The sequence below is a fragment of the Myotis davidii genome, unplaced genomic scaffold, assembly GCF_000327345.1.
Source record: "Myotis davidii unplaced genomic scaffold, ASM32734v1 scaffold592, whole genome shotgun sequence".
In the NCBI taxonomy this organism is placed as follows: Eukaryota; Metazoa; Chordata; class Mammalia; order Chiroptera; family Vespertilionidae; genus Myotis; species Myotis davidii.
Genome location: NW_006284844.1, coordinates 886,338 through 896,967, shown reverse-complemented (window position 1 = coordinate 896,967; position 10,630 = coordinate 886,338). Strand labels below are relative to the sequence as shown.

The window sequence follows — 10,630 nt, the reverse complement described above, 5'->3', positions numbered from 1 at the left end:
GCAAGACACTTAAGCTGTGAGTTTTCATGACCAGGTCTTGGAAGTGGGGTTTACTAGTACCTACTGAACTGGGCTGCTGTAAAGACGTAGTAGAACGATGCACGCCCAGGGGAGCTGGCACTTGTGGAAGAATCAATAAATGTTGGCCGTTACTACGGCAGCGACGCTACAACCACTATCTTCCCCAGGAGACCAGTGAGGCAAAGAGCAATTGTGTATAACTCGTCCCAAGTCACATAATTACATCTGAAGACAAATCCCCTGTCTCTTACTTTCTGTCTCAGATGTGTGGGGTAAGGGAACGTTTTTAAAAAGTGGGGAATTGCTCTGGCTGGGTGGCTCAGTTGGTTGGAGGGTCATCCCATACACCAAAAGGTTCGATTCCTGGTCAGGGCACATAGCTAGGTTGCTGGTTCGATCCCCAGTTGGGCGTGCATGGGAGGTAACCGATGTCTTTCCCCCTCTCCCTGTCCCTTCTCCCTTCCTCTCTTTCTAAAATCAATGAAAACATCTTTTCTGGGGAGGATTAAAAAAAAAGTGGTGTGTTGCCTTTTTCATTTACTAGTGTTATAAGAAGGGGATCTTTTCAGAATGTTGTTTTTCAAAAATGTATGGTTTTGTTTTTTTCTAGGACCTGGAGTTCCATGGAGTGATGAGGTTTTATTTTCAAGATAAAGCGGCTGGGAACTTTGCAACAAAATGTATCCGGGTCTCTAGCACGGCCACCACGCAGGATGTCATCGAGACGCTGGCCGAGAAGTTCCGGCCGGACATGCGCATGCTGTCCTCTCCCAAGTACTCGCTCTACGAAGTGCACGTCAGCGGAGGTCAGTGTCCCCGCTCCTGCCAGGCAGGCCCCTCCCCCCACTCCCCAGGTCCTCTGGCTTCCTCCCGAGAGCCAGGGAGCCGTGGGCAGCGGAGAGCTGCTGTATGTCGGGGAAAGGTCTCTGCATCCCCAGCACATGATTGTTGGAAGTTGGATGAATGTAGTTTTACACGTGCTTGTTGCTCTGAAGATAAGTAGCGTGGCGTTTCCTAAGTAACTCGCCCACAGATCTGGGCACAGACCGTGATGATGGTGTGCTCCTTGCTTTTGGAGAAATAGTTGGCGTCACTCATGTGTGGAATGTAACAGCACAGTGAACGATACCCAGGTGTGTGTGAGATGGGTCGCCAGTCTTCCTGTAGGTGGTGATGTGAACAGCACGTTTCCATCGCTGTGTGGGGAACTCAGGGCGTCTGAGGAAGCTCTAGTAATTTCTCCTTGTTTTAATATTTGAAATATCTGAAAATATTCCATATATCTATATCAAGTAACAGTTTAAATTGGACTGATTAGAAATGTAGAAATTCACAAATTTGAATGTTTCAGAAATGTCCAGTCATCTGCAAAAAATGTAATTAATGCAGCAAATAAAGGATTGCATATAACACAAACCTAATTTGAATACTTGTTAAGTTCTATCCACAAATCCTTTTTAATTTTTTGTTTGTTTTTACTTTAAAAAAAATACAGCTTTCTTTGTACATTTGAAATTGGGCAAAATTTTTTGTAACGTGTGGAATTCAAGTTTGGCCAAACATCCCCCTCCCCCCCCCACCAGTGGTATGTAATGTAAGCCATTGTTGTTTATTACTTTTTAAAAAATATATATTTTTATTGATGTCAGAGAGGAAGGGAGAGAGAGAGAAGCATCAATGATGAGAGAGAAACATTGATCGGCTGCCTCTTGCACACCCCACATTGGGGATGGATCCCGCAACCCGTGCTTGTGCCCTGACAAAAGCGAACCCTGACCTCCTGGTTCATAGGTTAACGCTCACTGAGCTACACCAGCCGGCTGTTTATTACAGTGGGGCCTTGACTTACGAGTGTCCCGACTAACGAGTTTTTTGAGATGCCAGCTGTCTCTCCCCCAATTTTTTGCATTGAGTTGACAGAGTAATTTGAGTTAACGACCTCCGTAACAAGCTTGGTCTCGGAACAAATTAAACTCGTAAGTCAAGGCCCCACTGTACTTCCTTAAGGTTACAGGGTCTCACCTACACAAGCAATCCTGGCCCTGAGTGACGCAGAACAGCTGTGGCTGGGTGTCTGCGGGGGGTGTTCCTTTGCTCAGGACCTTGGAGAGGAAGACAGCCTCCACTTCTCCGCATTTGGTTGGTCCGTGGAAGCCACCAGGTGGAGTCTTTGCAGTAACAGGATGCAAGATGGGAATTTAAGATCTAAAAGCAGCATGGTTTTGCTTTTTTTTAAAAGAACCGCTTTCCTTTAGATTTTTAAAATTAGATTTGCTTTTAATAAAAAAGTAAAATGTCTTACTTGTAAGGAGGTGAAAACCATGGAGGCGTAAAAAGAAAAGGAAATGGTCTCCCCCCAGCCATGAGGCGAGGGAGCAGCCAGGACAGTCGGCCTGTCCTTCCACCCCTGGGTGCTCAGAGCTGAGGGTCCCACCTGGGCCTCCGGTGGAGGGAGCCACTGGGCAGACCTCAGTCTCACCAGGTCACGGAGCCTTGGGGGTCAGGCAGTTCTTAATGGCACCCCTTGGCCTCAGGTCATACCGAACACCCTGAATTATTGAGTAGCTGGATTTAGACAAATTAGTAAGTGTTTATGCTCTAACAACTTTGTGGCTCTTTGAAGAAGTAATATGCATGAAATGAAAACCTAAACTCCTTCCATTCTTAGTCACAGTTACTTTCCTCTGGAGAAAGAAAAAGACTGCAATCTTTGAAAAGAGTAGGAAATCCAGGAAGGCAGGAGCTACCTGAAAGTGAGGACACGGGCACTCAGGGGAGGCACGTGTGTGCTAGGGCACCTCACCCTGGGTTCTGTTTGCTTTTGTGATTTAGACGTCATTGTTCTTAATATTAGTCTCTAAGCATGCAGGGTCAAGGGCTTTTATCTAGTGCAAACTTGACAACATCATGGTAATTTTGATTTATAGCAGGAATTTCAGACTTCTTAATCCAGTTACTGATCTGTCACTCTGGTTTTTATTTCTCATGTTTTCAGTTGATGAGACAGTAACTTGGACTTAGCTGTGCTTCATCACTGTGTGCACGCCCTGTTCACTGAGTGCCTCTGTAGGTCTGCGTATGCTTTACATGGCCCTGTCCCGGCTGCCTTTACGGAACACAGCAGGCCCGCCTCCCAGCTGTGCTGCCCTCTTTGGAGCACAGCCTGTGCTCAGCGCCTGTTGACCGGTGCCGCCCGGAGGCTCCTATTGGGTGGCCAGGCGGGGTGGCCTCTCCAGAGGCCTCAGTGGCCGCCTTCTCCGGGCTCCGTGAGCCCGATGCTGCTTGGGTTCTGAGGAGGAAGGAAGACGGACACTCAGCTGAGCACTTGATCCCAGCACAGAACAGGAGGCGGGCGCTTGTGGTCCTGGAAGCGCATGTGAGGGGCGAGGGTCAGAGGCTCAGAGCGAGGAAGAAGAGCAGCCACTTCCACGCCTGAAGATGCCACGTGGGTCGTGCCTGAAGCGCAACGTTAATGCACGAGGAAGGCCTCAAGGACCAGTGGGACGTCTGTGCTGTGTTAGCACTTCCTGTTGCCCATGGGACAATTTCATTTCCAGAGCTGGGGAAGGAGCGGAGGGGAGAGCAAGAGAAGCCTCCGCTCTTTCGGCTCCGCGGGCCGTAGTTTGCCCACGGCTGTTCTAGAAACTGTTTCCTCCCTGGTTGGTGTTTCCCAGTTCCCTTCTGAATGTCGTGAGGAAGTTGTGTCTGGCCAGGTGTGCCCTGGACGGATGCATGGTGGTGTGCAGACAGGGCACAGGCGCCGAGGCAGGTGGGAAAGCTCGCGGAGCATGTGCGCTGCGTTCCAGCCTGACAGCACGGCCTCGAGGCGGTCCTCTGTCTCTCACAGGGAACCTGTCAGGATGTGGGCCAGCCACAGCCGCCAGGTAACCACGGCTTCCCCCGTTCTCTTTCATGTTCTGAAGAAGAAAGAAGATTGGATGTGGAAGAGAAGCCCCTGGTCGTGCAGCTGAATTGGAATAAAGATGACCGCGAGGGCAGGTTCGTCCTGAAGAACGAGAACGACGCCGCTCCTCCCAAGGTAGGCCCCGCCCCCTCCTCCAGGCAGGCGGCTGCTCCCCAGGACGTCGCCATCCGCTCTGTTCCCTGGCGACCTGCCTGTTACCCTGTTACAGTGCATAGGAATGGTCCCTGACCGCTGGCAGGCCATGCTACAAAGTAAGAATGAACAAGCAGATTAACAAGATCCGGGAAAAAATTGGACGTTTTTGCTCAAACTATCCTTACAGCTTTGCTCTATTAAAAGCCAGTTTATTGCAGCTGCTTTGCTTCTGCAGTTAGAAACGCTATAAAGTAGATGATGACTTAATGCTCAGTTATCTCTGTATTTTTATTAGGTTTCTTTTATTCAAATTACTCTCTGTAAACTATTTGAATTTTTATTTATTGAAAATCAGATTTCATGATTCTCACCCCAGTTTCCTGCTGGACTTGCCTGCTTGTTTGCTTAGCAGTTGTGAGTTGTGCTAAAGTTCACACACAGTGAGATGCACAGACAGTGGCATGTAACTCATTAAGAGTTGATGCCTGCGCTTACGGAACGGTCAGCCCAGTGGAACTGGAGGACTGCCCCGGCACTCCGGGCCAGTGGCTGTGCCGCGGCGCATGGATGAGCTGGGCTCGGCCCCAGGTGAGCTTGACGTGGTTCTGTCGTAGCCAGCGTAGTGATCATGTCCCTTCTGTCAGAAGGCTCAGAGCAATGGACCTGAAAAGCAGGAAAAGGAAGGCGTTATCCAGAACTTCAAGCGGACTCTCTCCAAGAAAGAAAAGAAGGAGAAAAAGAAGCGAGAAAAAGAGGCCCTGAGACAGGCACCCGACAGAGAGGACGGGCCTTTCCGAGGGGAAGACATGTGAGTTACGTGGGAGACACGCGCCTTTCTTTGTTCTGAGCCAGGGGTGTGAATGCCGCGGACAGTCCGGTCGGGGAATGTGGGCGGACGGGGCCCTGCTGCTGGAGCTGCTTGCTGACAGCACCTGTCACTCACTGAGTGACCCGTGAGCAGGCCGGCCGGTCCACAGTGCTGCTCTTTCCGAGTGGACATGGCTGTCCACGTCTTCTCTCCACCTTCACCCGGCCTGCCTTTTATTTCTGCTTTTGGAGTCCTTTAGGCAACAGTGGTTTCTTATGCACCTCACATACCCTTACCACACGCTCAGAGTTGTCACGGGCAGCGAGAGCAGCCCGGTCCCTTAAAGGGCCACGTGCACTGACTCCCATTCCTCCGCCTGCCACCCAGCCCGTCCTGGGCGTCCTGACCTGCACAGGGGCGTGGGCTTCTGACCTCAGAGCCGAGGGAGCAGGGAGCCATTGCGCTTCCATTCGCACAGAGAGTGAGGCTGGGAGAAGTGACTTCCCCTCATGGGGGTCTCCAGGTCTGTGTGCCGCCTGTCAGCTCTGTCCAGGTCGCCCCGGTTGTGCCCGGGGCTCATACTCGCTCTCCTTGGTGCCGACTGCGCAGTCGTCTGTGTATCGCGTTTCTCCACTGAGGGCGGAGGAGTTCACTTGTAAAGGAGGAGTCTGTAGACTTCCCAGAGGGAAGGAGTCCCTGCCATCACCTGAGCTGAAGGACCAGAGTTTGTGTCTGCTCCACAGACGCACACACTTCCTGTTTATGAAATACAGTCACAGTCTCAGAGCTAGAACTTCCCACATGACGTTTCCCCACTAATGAGTGTAATTTATAGTTCACATTAAAATATATTCGCAGATCTACCTGTAGTCACAAATAGGTGTATTTTAAGTGATCTAAGTGTTACACTGTATTCTCTCATACAGTTTTCCCAAAACGCATGGGACCAGCTCTTCTGGTGCTTGTGGGTGCTCACGGTCTTGGTGTTAATAATGCTCCACTGACTCTCCTTGCTCCAGAACGGTGGGGGCTCGTCTCGTTGTTCCCTTAGGGTTTGCTGGGGAAGAATGGCTGGGGACAGCTCGGGGGCTTGCTGCCAGGTGCACCCCCATAAGCCCCCCACACCCTCAGCTCCTCGTGCCCTCAGCACTGCTGGTGCCAGAGCATGCTCGCTCTCAGTGTAGAACATCTTCAGTCAATAGAGTTTATCATTAGCAAGGTGATGCCTGTCGACGTGTTCATTAACCACTTCTATTCATGCTTCTGTTGCCATGAAGCCCTCAGTTCTCAGGCCTTTTCCCCCACTTTTGATTGATTCTGCATGTTCTGTACTGAGGACTCAGCCATTAGTCAGGGATGGCATTTATTTAGCGTGGAATTGCAGCCCGGCTTCAGTGTGTTACCGTGGGCTTCAGTGCTGACCTGCTAGGCATTGCTGCCCACGGAAGAACTCCTGAGTCTTGTACCACATGGCAGGGCTTTGTTAAGGCGGTTCTACATGAGAAAGGGCTTGTATGAATACATTGCTCATATGTGAGCAGCACCAAAGGAAAGAAGAGTTTAGAACAGCCGTGGGCAAACTACGGCCCGCGGGCCGGTTCTCTTGCTCTCCCCTCCGCTCCTTCACCAGCAGCAGTGTTAACATGTATTAGTTCACACAAACACTCCATCCATGCTTTTGTTCCGGCCTCCGGTCCAGTTGCAGAACCCATTGTGGCCCTCGAGTCAAAAAGTTTGCCTACCCCGGGTTTAGAACCTTGGTGAAGGTTTGTTTTTTTATCAATTTAGTTTATGAGATGTGATATATTATTTTTAAGAAAATTAGCTATTTAAAATGCATTAAGTCACTCAGCTTGATGGAATCAAAGACTGGTTGTTAATTAAGTGATTTTTATGATTGATGACCGACCGGTGTGGCTCAGTGGTTGGTTGAGCATCGACCTATGAACCAGGAGGTCACAGTTCAATTCCCGGTCAGGGCACATGCCCAGGTTTCGGGCTTGATCTCCGGTGTAGGGTGTGCAGAAGGCAGCCGATCCATGATCCTTTCTCATCATTGATGTTTCTATCTCCCTCTCTCCTTCTCCTTTCCTCTCTGAAATCAATAAAAATATATTTTAAAAAATTTATTTTTATGATTGAGAATGTCATCTTCAATAGCATCAAACTTTAGTCCAGTACGTCAGTGTTCCCTTCATATTTAGTTTTTAGCGCATCCCTCTGTACAGCTGACCCCTCATAGGAACCATTGTGGCAATTCCCTTCTGAAAACTTAGCTTCAAGGAAGTGAACCTTGGTGAGCCTTGTAGTTGTTAAAACATGTAGAGTCCATCTTATTTCTTGGGCTTGGGCTGTGGTGTCACTCATTTGGTCTGTTTTAGGGTAACATGGGTGGAGATTGCTGAGATGTATAATTGATACCTTTTCCGGAGCTTTGTTAATACACAGTAATTAACGGTATAAACTCACCATAGGATTTGAACTGTAAGTTTACTTAGTTCGGCCTGTCAGTTTGTACTGAGAAAGTGCGCTCTGTCCACATTAGCTGTGGCTGCGCGGTGAGCCCGCACCAGCTGCCCTTCCAGGTGTTGATGTCACAGTGTTACGGTTTCTGACGCAGAGTGTTTCGATGGTGTTGGTGTCCTTGTTTCTCACAGAGAGAATTCTCGCCTGGCTGCTGAGGTTTACAAAGACATGCCCGAAACCAGCTTCACCCGCACCATCTCGAACCCCGAGGTGGTCATGAAGCGGCGGCGGCAGCAGAAGCTGGAGAAGAGGATGCAGGAGTTCCGCAGCTCGGACGGGCGGCCCGACTCAGGTCAGGCTTCCGGTCTCCCGTCGCTTGTTGTGAACCGAGTTAGTAGCTACCCGTGTAGGAGCAGAGCCCGCGAAGTTGAGTGAACAGATGACGTGGCCTGTTCACAAGTGCATGTTGTGTCTGGTCCTGACTCAGTGTGGGCCCCCGTGTAAGAGCCCTGTTCACAGAGCGCTGTTCCCTGCAGGGCCAACCAATCGATGTGTCCCCCCCCCACCCCCCCTCTCTAAAAATCGATGGAGAAACAGCATTGGGCGAGGATTAACAAAAAAAGGAAAAGGAAGGTGGTAAAGTTTTAAAAGGGCAAGAGGAACGCTCATTAACACCTCCGTGCGCTAACCACGTTCCAGACCTAGGGGGGCTCTCTGTGCCATAGGATATGAGGATGAGCTGCTGAAGAGTGTAAACGGGGGTTCAGGAAGCTTTAACGTAGCTTAAGCTTCAAATCTAGAGCAGCTGATGTGGACATGGGGTGGAGCGAGGACTTGGTGGCACACCTCGCGGAGGCTGCCGTTCTGAGCCTGGTCTCGGGGCCCCTGCCCAGCGTGGACCCCGCACAGGGCCTTCACCTGTCCCAGAGCTCAGGGTCCCGGTGCTCCTCCCCGCCAGGCTTGTGCTTCTCACAGCGCGGACACCGTCTTCAGTTACTTGTTTCCGTTAGTCACCCTCCCCCAGCACCTCCTCACACCTGGATGCCAGGCAAGCACACTCGCCTGTTCAGTGACCATGGGCCCCGGGATCTGCATGGGTTTTCATGGTCACACGTGTTGACAGCCTGGGCCAGCAGGTCTGTGGCCCAGTACAGTGCGGTTTCGTTAAAGACCGAGTGTTTTTACTGAGTCAACTTGTCACATGGTAGTTTGATCATAAGTAGAACGCACACTTTGACACCAAAGTAGATCTCTGTAGAATTCCATTAAAAACTTACAAACAACAACGAAGATCCCAGGATATTGCGTTGCTCTGCCCTGGTGGGTTTTCCCTCCCAAGTTAGTTCACAGCTGGAAAGGGTGCTGGTGTGAGTCCTGGGCGTACACACCGGCCCAGTGCTTGGCGGCAGGTCTCTTCTGAAACACCAACGTCTCCTGGCGTCCAGTTCAGTCTTTTCCAACTGGTGTAGTCAGTGGGGTGCGCATGAACTTTATCCGGGTTTTTAATTTGTCTCAGGTCGATGGTGAGAAGGTAGAGACGGGGAATGGCTGTGTGACGGGAAGGTGAGGACACGGGACAGCCCTGGAGGAAGCCGCAGGACTGTCCACTCGCTTCCTCCTCGCTCCGTCCCTTACCCTCGCAGGAGTCTGTTCCCCGTCCTGAGACCATGGGGCTGGAGAGGCCAGGAGTGCACTGTCCCCTGCCAGGCGTGCGCTGTGGCAGAGTCACTGGGTCGTGTGTGCCCCCAGTAGGAGATGAAGATGGAATTGCGGCCGTTCCCTATGGGCCTCCATTGCAGCGAGAACTTGGGCGCCCTTTTTTTCTCAAGTGATTGCAAACGCCCGCTGCCTGTTACTGGAGTGAAGTTGTGCTCAGAGACGTCTGATGTCTTCCAGGTGGGACGTTGAGGATTTATGCAGATAGTTTACGACCAAATATCCCCTACAAGACCATCCTGCTGTCCACCACGGACCCTGCGGACTTCGCGGTGGCCGAAGCATTGGAGAAGTATGGCCTGGAGAAGGAGAACCCGAAGGACTACTGCATTGCTCGGGTGAGTGGCTGCGGCAGCGCCGCCCGTGGCGCCAGCGAGAACTTGCCAGTGAGCTTGCCCCTGAGCTGATTGATTCCTTCCCCTGTGCAGTTTAGAATGAAAACCCATGTGTTACAGCCACAGGAGAGCATTCCCTCTCCCGTCACACACGTTACCGTGCTCCTGTGCGAAGTGAGGGAAGAAAGGAGGCAGGCTGGGAATAAAGGTCACCAATAGTTCTATCAGGGGGAGGAGCGATTCACATTTCGCTCTATGTCCTTCCAGGTGTTACTTGGCCTGCACAGGTAGAGTGTTTGACCAGTTTGCTTTCACAGTGACTTCTGTTTGCCCCCAGACCATGATTCTTTCTTTAAATGCCTGCGATTTACTTCTGCGGGACAGTCACAGTGGATGGCTTTGTTTTAGGTTATGCTCCCTCCTGGAGCCCAGCATTCTGATGATAAAGGTGCTAAGGAAATGGTCCTTGACGATGACGAGTGCCCCTTACAGATCTTCCGGGAGTGGCCCAGCGACCGCGGTGAGTGCAGAGGGGTGTGCACCTGCTGAGCCGCTGGCTCAGTCTCTCGGCTGTAGGGGAGCCCGGCTGTAGGGGAGCCTGGCTGTAGAGGAGCCTGCCTGTGCTCCCTGTGGGCTATTTGTGGGGCGGGTTTCTCTGTCCTCCCTGGTCCCCTTGTTCGAGGCCACGTTCAGTGGCTTGTGTGCAGACCTGGAACAGACTGTCCCCCTCCAGTAGGCGTGTCATGTCTTAAAGAAGCTGGGCCCCCACACTGCCTGCGTGAAAGGTCATGGTCCTGTCAGCAGTGGAGTCCCGCGGTGCCGGCCAGATGACTGGGTGGATTGGCAGATGTGTTCCAATAGGGAAAGCGACCTGCCACCCTAAAGGTTGTCCAGCAATCGGTTATTTAAAAAATGAGCCCAGGTTTTTCACTCTGCAGGCCGTTGGCTCTCATTGTTCCAGAGCAGTGAAGGGGTTCCCAGTGTCTTGATGGGACAAGTTTTCTTGCTCTCGGTTCACATGATACACTACCTGCCGTGTAGCTGGTCTTTGCATTAATCTACACTAATAAAAGAGAAAAATGGTAATTGGCATACAACGCTACCCTTTTCATTGGCTAATCAGGGCTATATGCAAATTAACTGCCAACTAAGATTGGCAGTTAACTGCCAACAAGATGGCGGTTAATTTGCATATGTAGGCACAATGCAGGGAGGCGAAAGGGA

The 10,630-nt window shown here is 51.2% G+C and overlaps 1 protein-coding gene across 1 annotated transcript in view; it reads left to right on the top strand.

Moving 5' to 3' along the window:
- The first annotated feature begins 610 nt into the window (after positions 1–610).
- Positions 611–10,630, top strand: part of MLLT4 (myeloid/lymphoid or mixed-lineage leukemia; translocated to, 4) — a 69,988-nt gene continuing 59,968 nt past the window's right edge. Inside the window, exons 1-6 of the mRNA XM_015558376.1 lie at positions 611–827; positions 3,945–4,060; positions 4,726–4,889; positions 7,547–7,707; positions 9,252–9,409; positions 9,815–9,926. Coding sequence (XP_015413862.1) covers positions 653–827; positions 3,945–4,060; positions 4,726–4,889; positions 7,547–7,707; positions 9,252–9,409; positions 9,815–9,926 — 886 coding nt within the window. The 5' untranslated portion in view covers positions 611–652. The remainder of the gene's footprint in view (positions 828–3,944; positions 4,061–4,725; positions 4,890–7,546; positions 7,708–9,251; positions 9,410–9,814; positions 9,927–10,630) is intronic.